The 27418-nt window shown below is 34.7% G+C and overlaps 1 protein-coding gene and 1 long non-coding RNA gene across 2 annotated transcripts in view; one reads left to right on the plus strand and one right to left on the minus strand.

Annotated features, from left to right (window-relative positions):
- Window positions 1-207: 207 nt before the first annotated feature.
- LOC145688158 (arylsulfatase A-like) overlaps window positions 208-27418 on the plus strand; it is a 66421-nt gene continuing 39210 nt past the window's right edge. Inside the window, exons 1-2 of the mRNA XM_081761981.1 lie at window positions 208-456; window positions 14404-14658. Of these exons, the coding sequence (XP_081618107.1) occupies window positions 14429-14658 (230 nt within the window). The 5' untranslated portion in view covers window positions 208-456; window positions 14404-14428. The remainder of the gene's footprint in view (window positions 457-14403; window positions 14659-27418) is intronic.
- Window positions 2826-24322, minus strand: LOC145688159 (uncharacterized). Its single transcript, XR_014131847.1, has 4 exons — window positions 24293-24322; window positions 21952-22099; window positions 15926-16115; window positions 2826-2935 (listed from the first exon to the last, which is right to left on the minus strand). It is a non-coding gene; the product is annotated as an uncharacterized LOC145688159 (long non-coding RNA).

Below are 27418 nucleotides of genomic sequence, written 5' to 3' on the forward strand. Positions count from 1 at the left end.
GCGAGGAAATTGGAAATTCCGAGTAAACCCACGGACTCAATGTCGTCAAACACAAGGTCACATGGCGAGAGATCGAACCAGGAAACTCTCACACCATAAGTGAAGACTCTATCACTAAGCTACTACTCCCATCCCATAACACATTTATGAGGGCTGCGTACATAATGTTCTCATTACTTTACAAAGTTTTTGTGTTATGAATAATACAGATACATATTTTTTGTCAAGTCTAAAAACTGTCGAGTAACATACTTGAGAGAATACACTCTCTTCAAACAATTTAGATCTTCCGCAGTCGTGACTGGAGATCTTCTGGTAGAGAATATGTTGTTGAATGCAGGAAGAAGTTCTGATTAGATTAAGAGAACCACGCCGAGCAGCGCAGCTTTTTCAATTGGTTAACAACAGCTGAGTTATTCGTTCAGTTGTGTTTCCGTCAGAGTTATAAACAATAAGGTAAGTCTACAATGTTTTACTTAATAGAATAGGCAATGTTTTTGAAGTATGCCCAAGTTGAAGGATTAAGAACAATATATATAAACAGTACTTATATTGCTATTCCCTTGATTAGTGTTTAGCGTTTCTTTCCAGCAGGAAGCTATGCGAGATGTAACATGCAACTAAAACTTAGATCCAAATCACATGAAACATCACGGGTGCCAAACCCAGCCAAATCATCACATATTGAAAGCAGGAGAAATAGCTCTCAAAAATAAATCGCTAGATTTACCTTTTGCGCAAAAATTGGGTTGTTCTCAGTACTTGCTTTCCCCTAGTCTTACGTAGGGTGGCCAGAAGGCAACCATTAATAAGCCGGACGCATTGATTTAAAAAGCCGGACTTTTCGGATTTGTAATTTTTTCCCCACATATGGCAATTCAATTCATTAATTGTGTTTAGGCGTTAAGTTGAGTTGACTTTGAGTTTAACGTCCCGTTCAGCAGCGAGGCTATATGAGACGTGGACCTGGACCTACTGATTAACGTGGAATCCGAACCACATGAGCTCCCGTCGGGAATCGAACCCGGGAAATGTGTTTAGACACCTTTGGTTCAAGCAAGCTGGGAAAGCTACATTTACATGTTAAAATTGATTTTTTTCTGCTCCCGAGCGGCTTTCAATAGATGCTTGTTCTGCAAGAATTCTTTAAAAATATCACTGCACGTTCCATTCTCACTTTTTCCTTCAAAGTTGAAACAAACTTGAAGTTCGGACTTAACTGTGGAGATACTAAGTCGGTTGCGTTCTTTTCTCCAAGCAGCATTCATTATTGAAAATATCCGTTCGCAGTAAGCATTACTACTTTGTATGGAGCATTACTACTACTACTATATATATGAACTGACTTTCTTCAAATTCTCAAAACCCTTTTCGGTTGGTGTTTTCGCAGCTTTGAAAAGTTTTAAGTGCCTCTCTTTAACATAGTTCTCATTTTCTGCAGATCTTTTGCTGTCAACTCCCACGCGATCCAAGGTTCATATGACGTGGTCACACCTCTTTTCTAAAACAATTGAAGGGTTATGAAGCAAATAGTTATTTATAATTGATATGCGCTGGCCAGAGTTGCCAAACTAATGGTTTTCCTACCAAATTTTGAAACTCGAATTTTTTTCTTACTTTGCAACTCAGAAAAACATACTGATAATGATTTGCAAATTCTAAAATATCTGAGAGTGGAACCATCAGAATAATGGAAGGTTAAACATTTATAATGACACAACTCAAAAGGAGGACAAATGGGAGTCCGGCTCAACTACTAAGCCGGATACGGGACAGGACCTCCTAAAGCCGGACTGTCCGGCCAAAAGAGGACATCTGGCCACCCTAGTCATCGTGTAGTGTGCAATCGTCTTCGGTAGTCATTTCAGCAAATACAAACGCAACTGGGAGTACAAACAACATGGTAATACAAAACAGACACGAATAGTGGTTCGGATGCTACTTTCGTAGTAAGTGTAGTTCTTAAGAACTTCAGTGTTACATACTTCACAAATTAAATCAAATCGATTGCTGGTGACAATACATGTGGTTCGGAGCCCACATTAAGTTGCAGGCGCACCTCTCATTTTGGCTTTGGTTTTGAAAAGGAATATTAATAAGCATATAAGTAAATAAAATTGGGAGGTAAAAGAGGAAGCAGAAGATCGAGAATCGTGGAAGAAAAATTGCCAGTCCCTCCCCCTCCCCCAAAAATAAAACTCATTAGTCCCAGGATCTTTCAAACGGCAGAATACTTAATAATAATAAAAACACAAAGCATGTATGCTAGCCGCTCACCAACTTGAAGATATAATACTTTCCAATTTCAAAGCCCATTGTCTATATAGAATATTGTAAGTGGAATACACTGATGCAATATGCTCAGCGTGGTCAGCGCATGAAACCCCAGATCCATTGTTCCTGACTTTCTAGACTAGAGTCCGGCACCTCTTAGTTCAGATTGCTTTCCAATTGTCTCCAATGCCGGACCAAGACCGAAAAATATGTCCTTCCACTGGAAATCAAAGTCCAGGCCACACACCTAAATTAAGCACTAACCAATCAGCCGCAGGGAACCACAGCAAAGCCATGTATAGCAGGGTAGATATCAAAAAATGTAATAAAAATGAATGTTTTTTTAAGCAAAAATCTGCTACCATCTTAAATTTGGCTATAAAGCAGGCCTATTGTGCAAAGCTTTATATATATTTGGAAATTGTTACTTATTGGTTATAGCGAATAAACTGTCCGCGGGAAACTCACCTCAGCAATACAATACAGGGATGGACTAAGATCATGTATCTAACGTCTAAATGTGTTAAAAATACAACCATTAAAAGTAATGGCTTACCTTATACGCCGTAAAACAGATATCTTTGTTTAGAATCGACTCAGCCGGTAGGTCTCGAACCGAGTATCTCAACTCGAGGCTCGAAGGATGTCCGCAGGACGTTCCCTATGGGAGGTAAAAGAAAGGTACAAATGACTGTTAGGCAATAATTTAAAATCAACAAAAACTACTTACTAGAAGACATGATAAAAGGGAGATCACAAAATAATAAGTGGTTGTAAAAGATTAATCTAGACAAAATTAAAAAGCAACAAAACTGAAACTTAAAGAATTGACCTGATCGAAGGTGCATAGGTCTTCCTTAGTGCATATGTCTAACGTAGCGATGTATTTCCTACTATTACGGACAGTTTAATGCAATGGTATATGCTTTATGAAGTGTTCCAAGTAAGAAATGAATTCTTTCAGTGTAACTTCCCACGATTATGCCCTTTAGGCTAAGGGAGACAGATTATTAATGCAAGTAAATACTTATGGAAGAATTGGTCGAATGAAAATGGAGAGAAACGGGAGTCTCCCGAGAAAACCCAAGGATACGATCTTGTGTTGTACACCACAAACTTACTGGACCGGGGATCAAACCAGGGACCCCACACACCAGAGAAATGTGGTCTACCACTGAACCACCGTGTCCCTCAATTGTTCTAAGTGTTCAAAGTGTTCCAATTTGCACTTATTTTTTTTCAGTAAGTTGTGGCAAATGTTCGTTGTAATTAAAATATACTCTCAGAGAAAAGACGATGTTTTAGATACAGACTGACTGTGAGAACTAGTTGAATATTCATCGTAGCTCTGTTATAATGCTGCTTGTCTTTCCTCAGATTTTGTAACTCATTTTCACACAATTACTTAATGGAAATCATAGGGATTAGTAAGGTAATTCAATGTTAGTTTGAGATATGAACAGAGTGACTACAACACCTGAAATACTATGATGTGAAGAGCAACGAAAACTATCCCCAGCTTGTTGCAGTCGGAAAAGGTAACGAAAAAGTGTACAATGATTATTTGCAACGCAAAATATTTTGAGGTGAAACTATCCCACAACTCATATCTTTAGTAAGGAGATGTCCTGGAAAGTAGTATTTATTGAACGAGAGCATAACAAGGAAATGGTAATTATTAGAAAAAAAAATAAAGCTAAAAGACTTAGAATAGGGACATAGAATATACGTAACATGATATAGGAAAGAAACTTAGAAAAATAAAGAGGTGAAGTTAAATACAATGGTAGTTATTTGGTAGGAATTTGTGAAACTTAACCCTACAATGCACAAACCTACTTCTGAAATGCAGAAAATTCTTACACTTCATGTACTTATTATTTAGGACCATTAGAACACACATTGAGAGAAATTTAAAAACTTGGTTCAATCGTCTAGTATTTGAGAGTTGTGACAATATGGTTACATTTCAACATAACGTTAAATATAATGGAGTAAAAGTATCCATATCTTATGCTGTTGTTTCACTCTAAATTGTCAATAAATTTTGCTTGATTTTTGTACAAAATATAACTATAGCTTGTCTTTGGAATGTGTCTTTGATACAAAGAGGAAAATGTCTGAACATCCTACCTGACTTGACACTCCTACGCCACTACCACCCCAATTTTTGGAACAAACTGAAAGTCATCAGCAATGAATTCTGGAAATGAATGTATACAGAATATGGAACAGAAGAATGGTGGCCAAAGATACCCCAGGGATCACCAATGATAGCATACAAAAGACCCTAAAACCATATACAACACCTCACCAAAGTCATATACGATAGAAAATTAAAAGGAGAACGGCCCCACAACCCCAAACTCACACCAGGGGTATACCAAAAGACGAGGGTCCACTCAAAGAACAGGCGAAACAAAGTACCGGGAGAGCGGATACAAGAAATGAAACGAAAAAGGGAAAGAATAAAGAAAAGGAGGGAAAGAAAAAGGAAAAGGTAAATAGAAAAAAAGAAAAAATATACCAAACGGGGACAGACAGAAACCTATGCTCCAAAAAAAAAAAAAAAAACGAACACACAATGAATAAAAAGAGAAACTAGAACCCATGAGAAAATAAAAAAAAACACAAAACCAAAACAGACACACATTTCAACCATACTCCCCGGACATTGCACCGTCCGATTATCACTTTTCCATTCCTTCGCACAATCACCTTAGAGGACGTCAGTTCAAATCCCCATATTATATATATATATATATATATATATATATATATATATATATATATATATATATATGCGTACACTGGAAACAACAGGGAAATCGAGCTGTAGGGAACAAAGGAAAAGAACGCTTGGTGGACACAGAGAAACCGGGCTCTATGCCTCATCTGCACACTTGTATATACAGATAAATGCAGTAATAATATTAGAAAACTACAAGTAATCGACTATATATAAGTAAAAATATGAAAATGAAATGAAAGTTTTGAGTTTTACGTCCCACGATTATGCCGGTTAGGCTAAAGGAGATGATGTGAGATGAATGAAATGGTGGAATAAAGTAAGTGGGAGGAAACAGGAGAACCCCGAGAAAACCCACTCACGCGGTATTTGTCCACCACAAAGTTCACGTGGCGGGAACAGGGTGTGAACCCGGGGAGTAAAAATATCTCTCTCAGAATTACTAATAATTAGGTAAGTACACAAATTCCATAACAATACGCAGTGAGCTCTCAACAATTAGAAAAAATAAACACGTTTTATATCTTTCTGTTCTGTAAATCATGTTTACATTTTCTCCGTCTTTCACATTGTAACCGTATGGTTACAATGGATTTAAAAGTACTTTTAAAAGTTGACATCTAACCAAAACTTTGATCATTTAATTTTAACATTACATTTGATATTTTCTAAACAAGAATAACAAGAAATATCTCAGTTTTCAATGAAAATGAAGGAAAATTACATCTTAATTTCCCTACATGATACACCACTTACTGCGGTTCGTTGTATAGCGTGCTTCTTTTGCTGGCAACACTTCTGAAAAGCGACATATGATAGCAGCACTTCCCAAACATCAGCAGGAAGTGTGTCCAAATGGACACAATGTGCATGAACGTCAATTAAGCGTTTCGTTAAAGTAATAGAAGCCTACGAAAACTATGTATCCAAATTGTTACAAATAAATTAAAGGGTTAATCTGGAGATAGTGGAGAAGTTTGAAACTATAACTACAGAAGTTCGGTTCGGGTGTACAGTAAAGATGGAATTACGGGTGGGATTTATTTTGGGAAGGTGACAGAAAGAGAAGGTAATGAAAATAGAATTTTTAGATAATACAGTTCTATAACATAAATTAAGATCTCTCTTTTGTTGTTGTTGTTGTTGTTATGTAGACCATGTGCAATCACAACATAATTTGTAATTTATTTTGGGAACGTTTTGTTGATTTCTTCCAGTACTAGATGTCCATATATATGTATAAACATTCACAGGATAACACCAATATATCCTAGCAACGATAACAACACTTATAAAATAACAATAATATGATTTTCTTTTGACTCTCAATCTTCATACTATGTTATATGTAGTTTAGTTCTTCGGCTTGTGTAAGTTCTATAGCAACCCTAGTGAAACAAAAATTGTTACTTGATAAGTCTACGATTTTTTATGAGTCTACGAGGCCCCACGTAGCGTAGTCGCTAACGCTCTCGCCTTCGGTGCGAGAGGTCCCGGGTTTGATTCCCCGTGGGGGCACTCGCTTGAAAATGTGTAACACGCTTTCGCTTTTTCAGGCTAGCCACCCTGAATGAGGGTATTCTGGGTTTTCCTCATTCACACCAGGCAAATGCCGAGGTGGTACCTAACTTATAAGTCCCAGGACGCTTCCTTCCCCAATCCTTTCTTCCTTCTCTTTCCCCGGATAGTGTGCTCGCCGAGGGACGTCATCCCTCAAACATGACGGGCTAAATGGCCTTAGATGTCGAGAGCCCAGAAATCTAAATCCTAAATTTCTAAATTGATGATTCTTCCATTATATTTATTATATTATAGTTGTGACGGTCAGAGTTAAGAGAAAGAATACAAACATATACGTTCGCTACTGCCCAAATAGTGGTAGAAGTGTAAGAAAACTACTTCGAGAAGGAAACATAAATGGAAAGAAAAAGAGTGCATTCACAATTATGTTGGTATGGAAGAAGAGAAGGAAAAAATGAAATGAAATCTTTGAGTTTTACGACCCACGCTTATGCCGGTTAGGCTAAAGGAGACGGTGATTATGAGAAATGAATGAAATGGTGGAACGAAGAAAGTGTGAAGAAGAGAAGGAATACGGAACGCTATTAAGCGTATGTTTGACCAAACGCGATTCCCTCACCCCGCTCGCAAGATAGTATCACCTGACATGGGTCAGAAGCGTCTATCAGTGTAGTGTGTGAGCTGTGAGAAAATGTTTGTGTTTTCTCATTAGGTCGAAAATCCCGCCCAAAGTGAGTCACTTTTGGAAAAAGCACGTCGTGTAACTTTTCCAGGTGTTCATGTCCTCTCTCTGGGCCAAAAATGGTGCCAAAACTAAATAGTTTTCAGGGGTATACGTTATATCCGTTTAGTGTTTCAATCTTCACGAAAGAAGTAAGAACAAGTTTGTGACATTGGGTTGACTTTAATCAAGAAAGTGATGGACAAATATAAGGAGTCCGTGGCCCTAGCTTTCGGTTTTCCAACAAAGGTGACAAGATCACGACCGTGCACGCAAGTCAACACCAGCATGCAGACGAAATTTTATGGCAATGCAAAAGAATTTCTCGGCCCCAAGATGGATAGCGAATAGTCTAAACGTACCTTTGGGAGCTGTCTACCGCATATTGCTCCAATGACTATATTTTGAAAAGGTGTTAAGTGCTAGTGGCTGTCACCTTACCGATGTTCACCTAGGGAAACGCAAGTGTAACGCTCACAAGCTGTAAGAGCAGTATCTGGCAAATCAAAGGTGGCGGTACGTCGCAAGATTGAAAGAGGAATCGGTGCGTCTTTCCAACTGCGGCAAACCAAGATCCATCATGTACAGAGACAAAGGCGAGAAGCAGTTCACTATAGTGCTCTCAACGAGTCGGGTCGGGTCGCGTTGAAGACCGACCCGACCCGATCCGACTGACCCGAACCGTGATCCGAACTCATTCACCTGACCCGACAACCCGACCCGAGCTGACCCGATTGACCCGAGCCGACAACCCGACCCGACAACCCGACCCGAATAACCCAACCCGACCCGAGCTAACCCGACTGACCCCACCTGACCCGAGTAGCCTGACCCGACAACCCGACCCGAGTTGACCCGACTGACCCGACCCGACAACCTGACCCGACCCGTAACCCGACTCGAGCTGACTCGATCCGAGTCGGGTCGGGTCGGGTCACGGGTCGGGTCGGGTCAACCCGATCCGTTTGAGAGCACTATGGTCACGACACTGGGTGAACGCCAAAATGCACTCCCATTGGGAATTAAACCCGGACCACGTGAACCGAAGTCTTACACGTTAACCACTAGCTAGGTCAAGCGGGGAATTTGTATATGCATCTTAATGAATATTTGGCACTTTTGAGGTTTGGTTATTTCATTTTATAACTGATACCAATGTCCGACGTGGGAGAAGTTTATTTTTTTTTCTTGCTTTAGTTCTATGTGACGAAATTTTTATTCAAGGTCAGTGTTCTCACCTGTTTGGACGGCAGGGGGTCTTCTCGGAAGGCAATAGCAAGAGTCTCTTGGCGGAGACAAAAGGAAATCGTTTAACTACAATTATAAGGGTTGAGGAAACAGGAGAACACCTGTGATTTTTTCCAAGCCTTCAACTTTCATTCCAAAATAGGTTCTTATGATTCCGGGACCCGTGCCACTTTGATTTTTTCTTTCTCGGTAATTAAAACGTATTTTACAGTACATATAGTTGCACGTAAGAAGATACATAATATGAATTTTGTAATTTGAAATTTAAAAATACAGTATGATATTTAATTACAAAGTACTAATTTTATTTCATCACATTCAGCCCAACAAATGAAATTCAAACAATTCGCTCCCTGGGTCTTGGTCATCAATACTGCGTCTTATTCTTTGTCTTCAAGTCAAGTCTTGATCCTGCATTTCGTAGTTTTGGTGGTCTTTCATGCTATACAAGATCCAAGAATGCTCGCCTCATCGGTACAAATGAAGACCAAGTGTGATTTTGATTATGGTCTTTCATAATTCATACTATACGGAAAGCAAGAAAATATGCTCATCGCACCAAAACAAGGCCAAGAGCAAGATTACTATGCAATTCGTCTTGCATATCCAATCTTTATCTTGTTCTTGTATCGATGTCCTTGGGCTTGGTGAAATAAAATTAAATATTCAGTTTAAGGTCCCTCGATTCTGCACCGAGGCTAAGGGATACGGTGACCATGAGAAATGAATGAAATGGTGGAATGGAGAAAGTGGGAGGAAACAGAACCCCGAGAAAACCCACTACACGGCGTTTCTCCACCACAAAGCCTACTTAGCACAAGCTGGGATCGAACCATGGACACCATGCACCAGAGGTGAATTCTCTACCACTGAGCCACCGCAGCCCTACTTGGGCTTGGTCGTCCATATCCAATCTTTCTTTTAGTCTTGCTTAAACAACTTCTAGTTTTGTTCTAAATCCAGATTCCATATTGACGTAGATATTAATATTACAGTCGATTGGTAAAATCAATCTTCCACATTTACAAATTAAAGTACACACAAGTAAAAAATAAGCATTTACCATAAAAACACTAGCTGCAAGTGTTCAAAATAGATTTATGTCTTCTATAAAATCAATTGAAAATTGCTATTTTTAATTAGGCAGCTAGTGAAAAACAGCAGCTTTCGACTCCAGCCAAGTTTAAGCTCAACCTAAACTCAGTTGACCAAAGTGAGCTGACCCGACTGACGCGACCCGATAACCCGATCCGACAACCCGACCCGAGTTGACCCGACTGACCCGACCCGAGTTGACCTGACCCGACCCGAACCGCTTAGAGCACTAGTTCACAATGTGAGTCCGATCATGCAAAGAGCCTTTCACAAAAGGGTACGTGGTGGTTGCCAGCTAGGGCAAACTGAAGATTTGCAAGGTGAAGAAGAAATGAAAATCAACTCGCAGTACTACCAGGAGGAGCCAATCTAGTAGGAAGAGTTACTAGAAATGTACAGAAACAAACGCATCATGATTTACATTCATGAAAACAAAATGTCATCCCATACCTCCAGATCATCCCTCTCATTCTTCCAGGATGTAAAGGAGTCTAATGGAATACAGATGACATTTTTCAACTAAATACCTGTAAAGTCTCCTGAATCAAGTCATATGGACTTCTGTGGATATTATTTGCCTACAGGAACTTTGAGCAAGAGACGTGTGATATCTATGAGTGGATTCCAAAAGCTGTGAAAGAGCAACAAAATTGGGTGGCCCAAAAGTAGGTATACACCCCTGCATTGATCAAGTGTAAAATTCTAATTTATGAATTTATTTGCTTCGGCTCTTCCGAGCTTAAGATGTAAGTAGACACACATTAAGAACAAATAATAAAGGAACTAAGTCTACCTGATGGATAACAATAAGAAACGATATAAAATGCAGTACGGTACTGTATATCTATTTTTGGGCCACATTGTATTCCCCATGTAGTTCTCAACGAAGCCTTCTGCAATGAAAACCATGTTGCCGGATCATTGTTTGGAATCAGTAGAGACACATCGAGCACTGATACACGAAGATTTTTGCTATGAATTTTCGTAGCTATTTGGTAAGTACAATTTGGTCACGATTATGAGGAATAACTTCTGTATAACTTGGTGCACGTCATTTGGGAGAAACAAATACAGTAGAGAGAAAGGTTGAAAACTTTTGTAGATAGCACACATTAGTAATAGCAAAAACGACCAACAAAAGAAGAGAAGGTTTATATGTGGAAGTTCCTATACATTATTTTATTACGAAATTTATAAATAAGGAGAGTGGACAATTTTCTTATTTGCAGTTATAAATTAAAACAAGAGTAGTGCCATAAACTTAGTAGATATGTGCACAGCAGGTTTATAAGAATTTGTCATCCAAACTGTAATTTCTGTTACATTATTACGTACACAAATCTTTCATATTGCGATATTTTCATACAGCTGCTTGTTCGAAAACTGCATTAATTTTAGAGAATATCTCCCTAAAACAAACATAAGGAAATAATTAAATGTTGTAGACATTAAGTTGCAACATAAGTAATCATAATAAGCTACCTATCAGAGCACAAAATACAACAAGAATTAATTCTCAGATATGATGAGTCAAATGCCTAAGAGAAGTTGAAAATTATTAATTTTCAGGAATTGCTGTATAGGTAAATATTAAACATTTGGATGGGCAAAAGTTTAAGTCCTGTAAGTCACTTTGTTAAAAAAAAATAACTTAGATACAAAAACACAAGTAAGTCAATCTATTAACAGAAAATGTGAAGTACGTCATAGCTTCATTCTGAAAGATGGCAGATTTCAACAGGTGACTGTAAAAATTCTAGTGATAAAGGAAACAGCTGTTTTGTTTATCAGAAAAGTGATGTTATCAGACAAGAAAATACTACTTACACCACTATAACTTTCACCCATCCACATGAACAATATTGATTTGAATATTTTTGTGTATGGGAATGTGAATTCTTCGTGTATTGGAATTTTAAAGGTGTGTTAAAGATCTTTCAGAAAATATATATCATTAAAAGCTAAATAAAAGTTTTAAGCTTTTAATGTTTCTGTAATGTTTGAGAAAGTGCATTCACGGTTATGCAACTGAGCACTTAACATAATATAAACATCAGCACTAACGTTGAAAATCTTATTTTTACTTAAAGAATTCAAAAAGATGAATGTTCAATGCATTCAGTAGGGTGAACTACAGCCCCACCACAATGAATCTGCATCTAATCTGGTATCAGTTATTGTTGCTAGCTGCTTACATTAACTTCACTCTCACAACCTTTATAATATGTAGACGTAAGTCATATTTTCTGAATAACACAACTTTTCTTACTTTTTTTTTCTTAAAAAAACTGTTTCCTTTATCATTAGACATTTCACAGTCATCTGTTGAAATCTGCCATATTTCAAAATGAAGCTCTGACTTACTTCACATTTTCTCTTAGCAGATTGACTGACCTAAAATAACTTCCACCACTTTAATTTCAGTCGTCTATCTAATATGTTGTGCAGTTAAATCCATTTGTTAATCATACAGTAGGTAACATATTTTCCGACTGCAAAGTCATTTTCGGCCCACAGTATTATTTGATGCATAATACTGCTCACCTAACTTCCTTCAGTTTTGTTATCAACTTTTTTTTAAACATAACAACTATTTTAACTAATTATTAGTGTGTTTCATTGTGTTTTTATTCTAAACTGTAAGAAAAATTAAACACTAAATGAAAAAGCCCTCGTTGTGGAATTTGATTTAATTTCCATCTGATCCATCCCACATTGTTATAACGTCATATATAATCACTCGCTGAGAAACAATCACATGCTAAAAATAATTGTGTCAACTATTCGGACATTTTTGGAATTCATATATACTGTTGCTGATGGAGCTAATTTCCTAGCTAATGGTTCCTCAGCCTTGTAAGATGAACTTTCGTTTAATTAGCACATCATATAAAAGAATGACAGAATGCTTCTTAGAAGACATGAATGCTTCTTAAATCATATGCTTATTTTGATCTCTGTTGTTAAATTGCTAGTCTTCGGCCTTTTGTGCGAGAGGCGCGGTTCTAATTCTTTTTAAGAGTGCATGTGGTTCGAATCCTTCGTTAAGCTGTATATGCCATGTCTCATGTAGCTTAGATCCTCCAGAAAAACGATAAATTACAATCAAAGAATAAACTTATAGCTTTTTTGTTTAATTAGCTATTAAGCAAAGTCATAGGTGTATCTGCGGAAAAATAATAAAATAGGAACATTATAATATGAGTACATAATAGATTGACAAGGAAGCTTTGAACATTTTACGCAAACTAATTATATAGTAGAGAATAGGAAGTTTTCTTTCCCATGCTGGAAAGGAAGTTTGATTCTCTTTTTTCTCTCTCTGTCTTTTAATTCAACTACTCACTTTACTTCCTTGCTGTGAATTCTATAGTTAACAAGAAATGCGTTACAGCATGCAACAAGTAGAAGTAAGAGGTGCGAAACAAGGACGGCTACCTTGATTGGTTTCCAAAGTAATATAGTATTTTCTGCCTCCAAGGTTTAGTTATGACAAGTTTGTTTTTCTTTTTTTTTAAAAAAAAAAAGAATTCCCTAATTCTTTTATATGATGTATATAAATTGAATAAGTTATCATTTGAATTTCTCGGGTTGCCTAACTCCAGACTCCCCCCCCCCCACGATTATATTCCGTGGATAAGAGAGAAAGTGGTGATGGTAATGAACGAAATGATGGAATGAAGAAAGTGGGAGGAAACAGGAGAATACAGAGAAAACCAATTCAAATAGTGTTTGTCCACTACAAAGTCCGTTTGGCGAGAGCTTGAATCGAACCAAAAATTTCACGCACCAGAGGTGATCGCTCTACCACTAAGCCACCGCGTCCCCATACACTCCAAACTTGTACGCAATAAAAACAATATTTTGAATAGATAAGTACATATACAAGAAAACATAAAATCAACTTGTTAAAAATATCATTAGATGTATGTATCCTTACATTCACATTTTCAGTTCAAAATACTCTTTTCTTCAAGCTCTCAAATCTGCGGTTGAAAAAAAAACGACCATTTTGACTATGTTCTAAGCTTCACACAGCAGTAAAAGAAACTATATTCTTAGAGCGTCTCCCTTATTTTACTATTATAAACTTAATCTTGTTTACTGTTATACCAGATGAGTCGCTTGGAGATCAACCAGTGAAGAGGGTTGCATAATGTTTTAGGCGTTTACAGATGAAGAAAACATTATAGTCACTTGCACTCAGTTCAGCATAGCATGTCAACAGCAGTCATGCTATCTGAATGCTACTTGGAATTCTTGGTTGTTATAAATCTATGCTTGTAAAAGGATGGTTTTCAAGACACTTGTAATGAGATTAGATGAAATTAGATCTCTTTCAGATGTTCATTTAAATGTAGAAACAGAAATCGTTTCCCTAGGTAGCTAAGATTTTTAATATAAGTGAAATACGCATAATCGTAAAAAAAAATCGTCCTTCGTTAGCTTTTTATTTTTTATGTACAAGACTTCTGTTCTGACTTTTAATTGCTATTTAAACGGTATTTATTATGTGTTTGTTATGACCAACGATTAAGAAATTCGATTTTTCATAACTAGAGAACCCAAATGCTGCACAAAATAATATTTCACATACTTACATAGCAGATCACGGTCTACTACCATCCCAACTTTGATCCCAATCGGATGAATTTGGCTGAACTCGTACTATACAGAGTGTCCCTGATTTTTCAAGGAAAAATCAAATGAAGGGCGAAAATAGATTAAATCCTTAATTTCAGCCAAGGATCAATTCCATTCAATACTTTATAATAAATGTTATTTTTTTTTACAGAATATGTTAGTGACAGCTTAACAGAATGAAAGGTAACATGATATTCTTCGCATTTTTTGGAATTGTGTCCAACGTTTTGGTTCAAGCTACCCCGCAACCCAACTTCCTTATCTTTCTTGCTGACGATCTTGGGTATGGAGATCTAAGCATTACAGGCTATCCTACATCTAATACACCAAATATTGATAAGTTAGTCAGTGGAGGATTGTTCTTTACTAATTTCTACGCAAACAGTCCTGTTTGCAGTCCATCAAGGTAAGTAACAGGCTAAGTAACATTAACGTGTAGAATAATATTTCTGCTCTAAAAGCCCGTGGAAAATGTTTTACAGTATGTCTAACAGATATTGTTTATAGTTCCAAAACTTGCAGCGTAAGTTTAAAAAAATACATAAATATAAAGAAAATTTATCCGTTGGTTTTATTCATGTTTCAATTATATGGGGGTCTGCAAAGAGGCTACTTACTTTTAAAGTGGTTTGTTGCAGTAACGAGAGCTCAGAAACAAATAGAACATGTAACCATTTAAAAACTACAGTTTTCTGTTAACATTGTCAAAGTGAAACTGGAAAAACCTTAATGATTAGTATCAGTAGTGGATCTAGAAAGTAAAAACCGGGGGAGGGGGGGAGCCAGAACACAGACTATGGTTGGTACATCATGAGTTTATGCAAATCATTTCAATTTGAAATCCGTTTATGCACTTCTTTAACAGGAACTAGAAATATCTAATGTTTCAAAACTTTTCCAATAAAGAATAAAATGAAACACTTATTATATATAAATTTTCAAAAAAAAAATATATTTTTGTCACTCAAAAAAGCGGGGAGTTAGGCACCGACCCAGGGCTAGATTCACCACTGATTACCAGTCTGTTCTGTACAAAAAAAAATAAATAAAAAAAATAAAATAAAATAAAATAATGAAAATATTGATATTAACCTAATACATGTAAGAAAAAGTAAGCTTTGTATCACACGATACAGACATACTAAAAGTAAAATCTCTGAGTGTACAGCTAACAAGGGTTGTGGGTGCAATATGACAGGCATTCGATGGGTAATGTTGAGCCATTACTTATATAAATAGAGAGGCCCTGAACTACGTATTCCTCTAACGCTCACGAAGTAAAGCAACAAAATGTGTTGCATATGGTTTACATTAGTGCATATTCCACCCAATTGGTAAATGGAAATCAATGTAATTGTACACTAAAACGCTAAAGTTCTTTTCATCAGACAGAACAACGAGTTTCATCTAGTTTCATATGAGCTCCAGCGGTACTTCACTTTTGTATCGCAATAGCAACCACTCGAATGAAACATTAAACTTAGATCAGGCGTGCACTCAGAAATTTTTGTTGGGAGGGGTCCAACACTACAAACCATCTATGTAGTATTGAATGAATATATCCTACACCCATAAAGAAGATAGGTAATTGAAGACTACAGGGAAAAAGGAGTCAAGTCATTTCCTTTTCTAATATATAATTTTACACAATTGCCCGTTTTTCACTGACTTACCTACTTATTCCTCTGTAGACGAACTCCTTAGCATTAAATTTCTCAGTGACTAACCTTCTTCTTACTGTAGGATTTAGTCCATGTAAACTACAGTTTTGAAGCTGCGTTATTCTGCTGTTAACTCATTTTTGGCCATTTCTTGACATACTTCCATTTTCCTCTGTGGTCTTCAATTGTAAAATACTTCCACCTATATTTTCAGAAAATATGATAGAATTAGAATGTTTTTATAAGAGAAAGAGCACAGATGAAGTGTAACATCAAATATTCATGCTAAATCAATCATTTCCCCGTTAAGCAATTATAGTTTTATTGAGAAAGTGTATAAATGTATGTTAGGAAGTTTCTTGGGGGGCGGGGGATCCGGACCCGGTGGACCCCCTCTGGGTGCATCCCTGATGTAGATGCATACAAATTATAACAATATGTATTTTGAAGTAACTTACGGAAAACGCGAGCATATTGAACCCTCTAAATTGTTGGAAAAGCTATCTATACAGACATCATTAGTGCATAATATATTATGGATCCAAGAAAATTAAAAATACTACCAATACTGAAAACATAATGTTAAATTACTATGAACTGAACATTAATTCAAATACAAGTGCATTACATTTGAAAAAAAAAAAATACGTAAGTATCTGGCTTGGCTTTTAAATATTATACTTGCATTTTCTACTCTAGACAGGATAACCCTTCCTTAAAATAATAAATCCAGGACCTGTTCTTTAAAGAATATACTATTTCTGAATTAATAATTATTTTAAAATAGTTTGATCATTTTTTGAGATATTCAAGGAGAGAAAAGACTGCTAACGATATTTCTGGTCTAATGTTCCTCTGTCGAAGAAAAAGTCGAAAAATGTATCAGGATAGGGTGACCAGACGTACCGATTTTCGCAGTACAGTACTATTTTTCTAAATAGCTGCCCTGTGTGTTACTAAGACGCTTAGAAAATCGAAAAATGTCCTTCTTTTTAAAAACAATGTCCTGCAAAATGTCCTGAGTTAACTTATTTGCAATATTTTAATGTTTCATTGTTTATTCACAACATTTGGAACCAGAGACACTCTTTTCCTGAATGATGAACATCTGTGTTTTTCAGCACTCCTCAAAAGAATGTTAGGAAAGGAGAACAATAAACGAAAAATTGTTTTGGAATACACTGTTTTTACTGAGAAGGTCTTGTTGAGATAGCAGTAAGGCAGGTACGAAACTTAATTCAGTAATTGAATGGGATAATGTTCACATCAGCTTGAAATACATCAATAAATAGTCAGGAAAGAAGCAAACGATTCTTTGAGATCACAAATGCAAAGAAGTATGCTACTTTTGAAAGAATTATTTTAAAAATATAACACTGTTCAAATGAGGGTAGATGTAAGATGGAGTGAATTATTCAAGCATTTTCAAGATAATTCTATTTCATATTCCCAAGTATACGATATTATGGAGTTCAGTAAGTGCTTATCTGCCCCACATTCTACGACCGAGAAGGTATTTTCTATAATGTGTACTGATGAAAAATCTCAGTTAAAAACAAATTCTTAAATAGCTAGTAATAACCAAATGTTACTGTAATTTTACCTGTAGTGAATTCTATGACATGATTTTGCAAAACACCAAGTTACTGCAGGTTGTATATATATTCAAACAAAAAGTATGTCACCAAGAACTGTACTGATGTATTAATTGGCAAAAAGATATCACATATTAATGAAAACAATTTGTTAACGTTTTTGAAAAAGGTTTTGCAAGATAATTGGTAAATAACCATTAAAACGAACCATATTTTTATGTTACATCAAAATTTTATGCTTCTACGTACTTAAGTTTTCTTTTTCATTCAAGTGACTCCTTTATATTACTCTATCAAACTGTTTTAAATTGTTTCATCAATCTTGTATTTATCATTCATGAAAGTATTGTATTTGGAGTTGTGTTGAATTCCTTCAATACTTTTGTTGAATACTTTAAAAAAGAAACAAAAATGAATGATTAACTTAAGGTTAACGCTAAGTGAAATAAGGATATGTGTATTCCTTAACAGTAAACTATTATATACTATTATATTTGTGTCCTACTTTTCGCTTGGCAGAATGTGATCACCCTACTAGGATCGTATCATCTCGAAGTATGCAAAATGTGGAGTTTTTTTTTTTTAATTTTCAGAACGAGTCGACACGAAGGTAGAGAGGTAACTCTATCCTTTAGACTAAAGGGTGTAAATGTACGACGTAAAATTAAAAATTCCATTAATAAAGGAAACGTAATATATGTTCTCGCTTCCAATACTTTGATGAAGGGTTGCAAACCTCATCTATTGTGAAATGAAACAAAATAATAATTTATCATAATTGCCTGATGAAACAAAATTTTGTATGTTAGTTTCTTCATATTGATCATTCAAAGAGAACGTGAGAACAAATGAAAGGTACAGAACTGAAACATTCTATAATAAACGACCTATAAAGCTTTAAGGCTAGCAACGAATACGAGCAAGAATAAATAAGTTATATAATAGCTAACTCCCACTAAATCTTGAATGTTTTTGTTCATGCAGTATATTATAGTATAGTTTAATTCAAGTTTATAATTTTATAGATATAAAATAATCAACTTTGAGATTTAAAAAGAATTTCCAAACTTTTGGAAACAATATGTAAAATGGGATATTTTTTAAGACTAAAAACATGGGCGTTTCTGGCGGGGGTTACGAGGGGGAAACGTCCCTCCAATATTTTGAAGTGCAAAATGTTCAATATTCTATTCTAATTTAATATATTTACTAATGACAGAATAACAGAAAATAATAATAATTATATTTATTTGGAATATAATATTAAGGCTATGAAACGATTATAACAGAGTTCTTAATATGTCTCAAGAGAGTCCGTGAAGGTAAGCAAGAAGGTAACAAATGAAATCGAAGATAATAAACAGGCTGGGCTAGGTACTACCATTTAAATCACTTTCTTTAATGCCCCCCTCCCCAAAAAATTTACATGCCAGAAGCCTCAGTGTCTACAAACATTCTTCTTTTAGTTTAACGTCCTATGATTATACCCTTTATGCTACGGATACGATTAAGGCAAGTGAATGATGATGGAAGAATTTGTGGAGTGAGATTGTGGGAAGAAACGGGAGTACCCCGAGAAAACCTATGGACATGATGTTGTTCATCACAATCTTACTAGGTCGGGGATCAAACCAGGAACTCTGCGCACCAGAGGCAAGCGCTCTACCACTGAGAAACGTGCCCCCTGACTACAAACATTGAGTGGACAAACACCGTGTGCGTGGGTTTTCTCGGGGTTCTCCCGTTTCCTCCCACTTTCTTCATTCCACCATTTCATTCATATCTCATCATCACCGTCTCCTTTAGCCTAACCGGCATAAGCGTGGGACGTAAAACTCAAAAATTTCATTTCATTTCATTTTTACAAACATTGATCGCATTAGGTAATAGTACATTAACATTGAAGGTTGCGCTTCTGATATCGTTCATTAGTGAAAACATTGCTAATTGCAATACTCAGAAGGAAGTAAATATGTAATTCTTATTTTCTATTTTTTTTATTACTTTTTGTACCCTGATTGTGTGTAATACGGCAAAACAATTTAGATTTCATTCTTTTTGTAGTTATTATTATTGCAATGTTTTGAAAAAAAAGTAGTGTTATGACGTTAAAGCAGACAAAATGAAATTACAACTTAGCTTCATTTAAATTTTGTACATTTGGAAGTTTAATGTATAATAATTAAAGCAATTATTTATGTATTAATTTTCTTTTATTTAATTTATTTCTTCTTAATCATAAAAAGTTCCCTGTTATTGAAATATTTTGTCAATAGATTGGTTTACCTATTTAACTCAATTTATGACTTAAATAGGGTAGAAACTGATATGAATTTACTCTATCATTATCGTACGTATTGTGCATTTACTAACAGCTCTTGTCTTAAATAGAGAACATTCCATGTACTACGATCCTCAGGTATCGTTTCGTCTTGATGTAAGAGTTATCAGCTTTAATAACACCAATCTTAACCTTTTTGTCCCCTCCTTCGTTTTTCAAGAACTCAATTTCTTCTCAAATACTTTCTTTTTCTGTTTTTAATTACAGTCTTTATTTCACTATTTTTATTTTCTCCTGTACTATTATTAACACTTTTCATTAGTTTTCCACTCAACTAATTTTTTTGTGCTTCTTAAGACCCATATTTTAAAATACATTTAGCCATTACTCGTCGGATTTTTGTAATACCTTCATTTCTGTTCCGTGATACTACAATACTCTATACGAAATATTTGACTTGCCATTTTTGCAACTTTTTGCACAATGACGCTCAAAATATACTTTCCTTCTTCCTAAAAGTTTTTTTTTTTTTTTTTTTTTGTCATTCCCATCCTCATTTTGATTTACGCTTCCAAACCTCATTAGCAATTCGAATATCCCTTGTTTTAACGGATAAAGAGAGTAATAGCTGTCCGATGTTGCTGATTATTCGTAACTTCCGACAGTAGTTGTGTAATACATAACATACACAATTGATTGCCTCGGTACAAGGAAGGGATAGCTCCAATTGCGGATTTGATTCACAATTGAAAAAAAAAAATGTTAAACCGCAATTTATTTTCGTTTCGCAAGGAAATGTGATATGATAAGGGTAAAACATTTATTTGCAAAAAAGTTTGGAGGTTAAAGTAGAGTAAATAGATTTCTAATAATATTTTGTTTCAATCCTGAACCAAATGTAAAATTGGAGCCGTCACCTTCCTGCACCGACGTCTTCAATTACTTTGCGAAAGAAAACACAGTAATGTACATTTAATCAACCACACTATCCAACCTAACAGTGTAAAATACCAGTATTCTGTAAATATATTAGGTTAAGTGCCGCGTGAGACAACGTTGGTCTCACATAAAATATTTCCTTACGGCCACATGATGCCAGATTGGTCTCACATAACCTCTTGTTAGCTTATGGTCTGTAGTGACTTACTGATATCACATTTTACATTAAAACCTTTTTCCGTGTATAGTAGTCGGCATGGTAGTAAGAGAAACTGACTTGGCCTGTGGAATTGTGTGTCGAACGTGATCTCACTTGGCTTCAGCTAAAGTGGCAAAAATAGATCTTGTTTTGCACAAAAAAACATGCAAAAATAATTTTATGTTGATCTAACTAATAGTTTTCTATATTTCCTTATCTGAATATCATTTATAATATTTATTTTACAAACCACATTACGTAAAGGCCTAATGTATTATTCAAATGATTCAAGTCACTCAAAACTGAGGCGAGACAACACTCACGTGGAAAGAAAGTACAACAAAGCGTGCAGAAATTGCCACTATACTAAACACGTTACTAACTAATGCATTCGCACTTTTCCGCAAAAATCCGGATAAAATCGGTTAAAATTTGCTTGGTGACATGTTGAACTCACGCGGTCACTAAGTTTATTCTGTACGGTGTCTATCTGCGACCGTTATGTCACTATAAGAAAGTACCAACACTACATAGTACTGATATCACAGAATTACCTAAAATTAGTAAATTATTACTTCAAAGGACACACAGAAACCATAAATGAAGAAAACATATTTTGGCCACTGGGAATGTTTTTGTGGCGACATAGGTGGCACTTAACCTGATATCCTGTCCATAAAACGAAGAGGTGAGTATCTTACCAATACATTAGGCAAAATCCACTAACAATACTGACAAAGAGAATTTCGTTACTCTTTTGACAGTAAAGTTATTCTTTAGAAGTACCTAATTCATTATATATTGCAAATTCCAGACAATCTACAGTTTCTTAGAATGTATATACTTAGGAAGTATTTCAAAAGTTTGCCATATTAGCTCAAGAAAGAAAATTGATATTAACTTTATTCTTACTAATAACTAAGACTTATTACAGAATCACACAACAGCTGTTAAAAATAAGTTAATTTAAAATAATGAATTGCCAAACTTATTTTTATACAACTTCTTTAAAAAATGAACTCACAATTTATCTCCTCTTCCTGTTCATACAATCATAGAGATTCCATAAGAATAAACCTTTACCATTCGTAACAGAGGTACCGCCTTCAGTCTCTGCACAAGTTGTTTTAAGCGCCTCTCATTTACGATACTGTCCTCTATATAGTTTTTGTCTAAAAGAAAATTACAAAATCAATAATCAAAGTCAGTTAGTACATTCACGTAACACCAGAAAGTTAATAGCTTGACTTACTGAAACAATATAAAATTTACTATTTTTCTTTTAGCAGTTTTTCATAAGCGAAAGGAGATAATGAAGTGCAACTTACCATAATCATAGGTAGTGCTATTCTACAACAGAAAACATGAATCCGAAGAATTTTTAGTGTGCTATCCATAGAAATTACAGTGTTGCAAGAATAACCAAATCTAAGTTAAGACAGCAAGTAGAGGAACGAACTGAAGTGCATTTGACTACGTGTCATATTGTTTAGGTATCATGTGAACTACTTTTTAAATAACATTATTTAATTTTAATAACTGTATGTCAAAACTATTTTGTTTATCACAAATTAAATACAACTATTATTTAAAAAGTAGTTCACAAGATACCAAAACAAAATGATACATAATCAAATGCAGTTGAGTTCGTTCCTCTACTCGTTGCATTAACATAGATTTTGGGGGAAGTGTTATTCTGGCAACACTTTAACTTATATAGATGGCAACACTGGAAATTCTTCAGACTTATATTTTGTGTTATAGAATAATATTATCTATGATTGTGGTAAGTTACATTTCATTATCTCCTTTCACTTAAGAATAACAAGCAAACGAAAAATGGTGAATTTTGCATTATTTTTAGTACGCAAATCCCTGTCTACGTTTCATAAAAGAAACGAAAAAACTGGCATATGATTGAGTTAGTTACTTTCATTGTACATTTTTAAAAACCTATAAAAGTGCCTTATTAACAAGTGATCAGTATAGCCCATGTTCTTGTATACTCATGCTTACCCATCGTTATTGGGATTGCAACTACTGGTATATATATGTTTCAATCTACTATGTTAGGTTTATAATTGCAAAACAGTTAAGAGCTTTTGCTGAAAATTATTAATTTCTCCTTACTTTAACTACTCTTCATTTATTTCAAAGGAAACTAATGAATCTGCAGATTAGATAATAACTTTTTCATGCTGCTTTCATAGATCTTGTTCCATATCAACCTTTAAACTCTTCAGTCAATTTCTCTGTTTCTAAAACTAAGCTTTTCGAAAATTTATTTTTGATGTGGAACGTTGTAAAACCCACTTTCTTCGTTTTAAAGAGTTGGAAAAATGTCGTTAAAGATGGGACTTTTGCCACTATTATCGCAAACATTTATTTTCAAACTATCAACAATTATTTATATTTAAAACTATCATTATAAAGTACATTTTTAAACATTTAAAAACAATATACTGCATTAAAATAATATAGACCTACAATTTCGTATAAAACTATCCAAAATATTTCAGCTGACTCGGATTACGATTATTAGATCACGTTAGTTGAATTTGCTATTGGTGTAGAACGACACCATCTATTCGGAGTTTAAAGAAGTAGTCTCCCTAAAAGTAACTTAGGTCACTATCTATTTTTAAAAAGTACACAATTATATCTAAAATATTCTTGAATATTTTCATACTCCATACATGTTCTAAAACGTATATAGAAATATTTATTTAAAAAAAATAATGCACATATTTTCTCTTTTCTTAAAAAGAAAATTATCTACACAGATTTTCCGTATAAGACATCACTTAAGAGTTCAAATTAATTAAAATCATCGTCCAATATAGTATGAAATATAGAAAAGCAGTGTAAAATAACATAATCTTAACACTCATGTCTAAAGGTTACCTTGTACAGTTCCTAATTTCTATTGCGGTGTTCCATATTTAACCTCCGATTATTTAGGTAAGCGTCTAACAATATCAAAAATCAAAACTTAGGCTTTTAAGTTAACAGGAGATTAGCTACATGAGGTAAATACTCGCCAACTACTCATGCATAGTCATGCAAATCCTCATCTCATGCACGCATTTCTTTGTTACGTTTTAGATTATATTTTTGCTATTATTATTAGAAACATTTGGTTTCAAATTATAAACAATTATTAATATCTAAAAGTATCGTTATATAGTATATAGATGTATTTTGATAATGTCAACAAAAGATTGAAGTTTAAATATGAAATATCTCACAAGAAATTGGATGATGTACAAAGTAAGCATCAGCCATGTTTGTTCGAATGTCCTCTCGTGCGACTTTAATATGAAAAATGTAAGCTTCATTGTGATGATTATAAGAAGTATACTTACATGGTATCAGCTTTTGTGCCTGTTGGAACACTCGCACCTAAGGGAATAAAGAAAGTATTTTATGAGTTAATGCATAATACGAACATAAGCACGTTGTCTCTTACACCTACTTTTGTTTTGTAAAATATACTCAGTTCTTATTATTATTGCAAAAAAAAAAGAAAAAAAAGAAAAAGAAAGAAAAAAAGGATTGCGAGAAAGACACTACATTTTATTAACACTAGTACTTCTATCTTCCAAGTAAACATTGTATCTAGATTCATCCAATCAAGTTAATTACGGAATTGCATTATTTAAAATATTCTAGAGCACTTCCTGACATTAAACAGAAATATATATAACTTTTGTTACTAACACTATTATCACTTTACTACTATTTATTTTTAAAATTATTTGTATGCACAGTTATTTAAGGTTCACACTACGGTTCTGCATTTTAAAAACAAATAGCATGCATAAATTTCAATAATCATTCCATTTCAACATGCGACGCAAGATGGCGTGGCACCTTACCGTAATAGGATAAGATCAAACAATGTAAATAACTCATCAAATATAGGAAACTAGAGAAATACATTTAAAAGAAACTCAATAAAATGACTTGCATAGGTAAGGCTACTATGTGGTAATTAAATTTCAATTGAAATATGAAATATACTCACATAATCAGAAATTTCTTTTAGGAGAAAAATACCTTCAATGCAGATTAATCACAACGGTTGCATCAGCAGATTCACACGTCACTTGTATTCCTGACGTCTATTTGTCAGATCTCAGGAGACGTCATAAGATACCGATCCAACCAGTCTCCGTTGTGCACATTACCGCATTCCTACATGTCTGTTATCTGTCATGGCGGATATCATATCCTGTCATATTTAACATGGACGCCATCTTGAGTTTTCTTCCTTACTTAGGGCACGTTGTCGTTAGACAATAGACAGGACTATTTCATTACAAATTTTGAATAATTTTGAATTCCACTACTTGTGTAACAATATCGTGTTCCGCATTTTTATGCCAGATATTCAGTCAGGGAAAAGGTCATATATTTTGTAAGACAACCTCTCCTCATGATTTTCTAATGTACCACAATCCACTTTCTTTGATAAAAATAACAAAGTTGGTTATTATTAATAATAAAGATCTATTTCTGCTTCGATCTGATCACGCATGCACTTATTTAAAAAAAGAAGATGTTTGAAATTAACATGATACAAAATCTGTACTTCCTCTCCGCTCAATTGCATTCCACGAGCACGGTGGATCACTTTAAATTAAAAAATAACGAAAATTTTAAAGTCCTAAGGACAATAATTTAGTCTGTCTTAACTGTAATTAATAAAACTAAATTACATGGTAACTATAAAAGGAAATACTTACAGAAAAGAAGGTAATTCTCCCCAAAAAGAATGTCAACTTCGAAGACGTGTCTTTATGTAAGACTTCGGAGAAATATCAATGCCACGTCATTTCCTTCTCTCATTCTTCGATGCGCACGCCTCTTTCCAACTCAGAATTGTCGCAATTCATTTATTTAACTTCTTCTCTTGCTCCTTTTGCTTCTTTTAAGTACACTGAAATCAAATTACTTAATTTGTGCGCACTACGGGTGATAAGTTTAGTGTCAGAAAATAATTACTCATTATTTAACATAATCTGACGGAACTGCATTCTTTCCCGCCATGTTCAATTATGGCGCCATATGATGAGGAAGTGGATAACAAACTTCAGGTGACCTTGAATATATGAAACTTGATTTGAAACTACAAAATCTATTTCGCTTTAGAAAAAAACGGCTAATTAAATGAGCTTAAAAAGCTTTTAGCAATTGTATTTTAAAGAAAATGCGAACATGCAAGAACTCCCAATTGATACAAAAATATAAATATTATGTTTCTAATTTGATTTGCGTATTGAGGCTGGTCATTTTTAATTATGAAATATTATTTTTTTTTATAAATGAGTTTATATATTTATTTTTTATCTTTATAATATTCATTTTGAAACCAGAAATATTTGAACGAAATATTTTAGAAATAAAAATATGTTTATCTGATCAGCCATTACATTTACAGATTCTCCAGTGTAACCCACTGGTATTTGTAAACATGAGCTTAAGATGACATACACTCAGTACATGCGAGTGGAAATAAATACATTAATAGATCTTATTGTATGTTTTGTCAACATAAGTCAAACCTAAAACGTACTATAGTAAACTTTATGGAATCTAGCTCGAAAAGTATGCATAATATAAGTGCCGCACAATAAGTTAAGTTCTCATCACTACTAAAGGGAGTGGGAAAATTTTGCCTAAATCAAAACAATTTGCCGTCTTCATTTTATTTTAAATCAGTTGCATCAGATTTTTGTTCTCACCTGTTGAGAAAAAGAAAGAGAGAAGATTCATTGCAATCCAAAAAAGCCATGCAATGCTTGTATATGAGCAGCAAAGATAACTTCCAAAATTGTGTAATAACTATATCAAATCTTTGTAAACGTGCATCGTGCACTATCAATATCACGATAGCATCGCATATATCTTATAGTAAGAATAAACAATCGTAGCCGAAGCCGGTGGAATAGTCCTGTAATCCAGCTCTCTCGTAGGTGAGATATCGTGGTGGGGAACGGTATATTCTGTAAGAGTAGGTCTTGTACACCCGCCAACAGTACTGGATTCAAATTCCTGTCGTGGTTTGATGACCACGTAAATACCAGGTACTATACTTCATAACCTTGGTGTTGTAGGGGGATACGAAACACAACAACTCAAACGTAAGAACCACCGTATTCATGTTCCTGTGAGTCATGCAACCATACAAAGCAATTAAGTTTCTTTTTTCATTGTTTTAAATCGACCGCACACTAGTTGAAACTCACTTTTATGCTCAAACAACAACGCATAATGTTATTCAACTGCGGAAGCACTTAGGTCTACTTAAGTGTTTGTCCATTGAAATCTACATTTTATTAGCAAAATAGAATTAGATCCGAAACATTAGTATTTAACATACAGGTCATAGTGTCATGTAATTTGCGATAGAAACAACTTTTCTATGACAAGCATGCTTTAATCTAGGTGAATATAATTAAATTAACTACTCTTTTCTAATTTGAATA

The sequence above is a fragment of the Thermobia domestica genome, chromosome 6 (genome assembly GCF_964235325.1).
Source record: "Thermobia domestica chromosome 6, izTheDome1.hap1.1, whole genome shotgun sequence".
NCBI lineage: Eukaryota > Metazoa > Arthropoda > Insecta > Zygentoma > Lepismatidae > Thermobia > Thermobia domestica.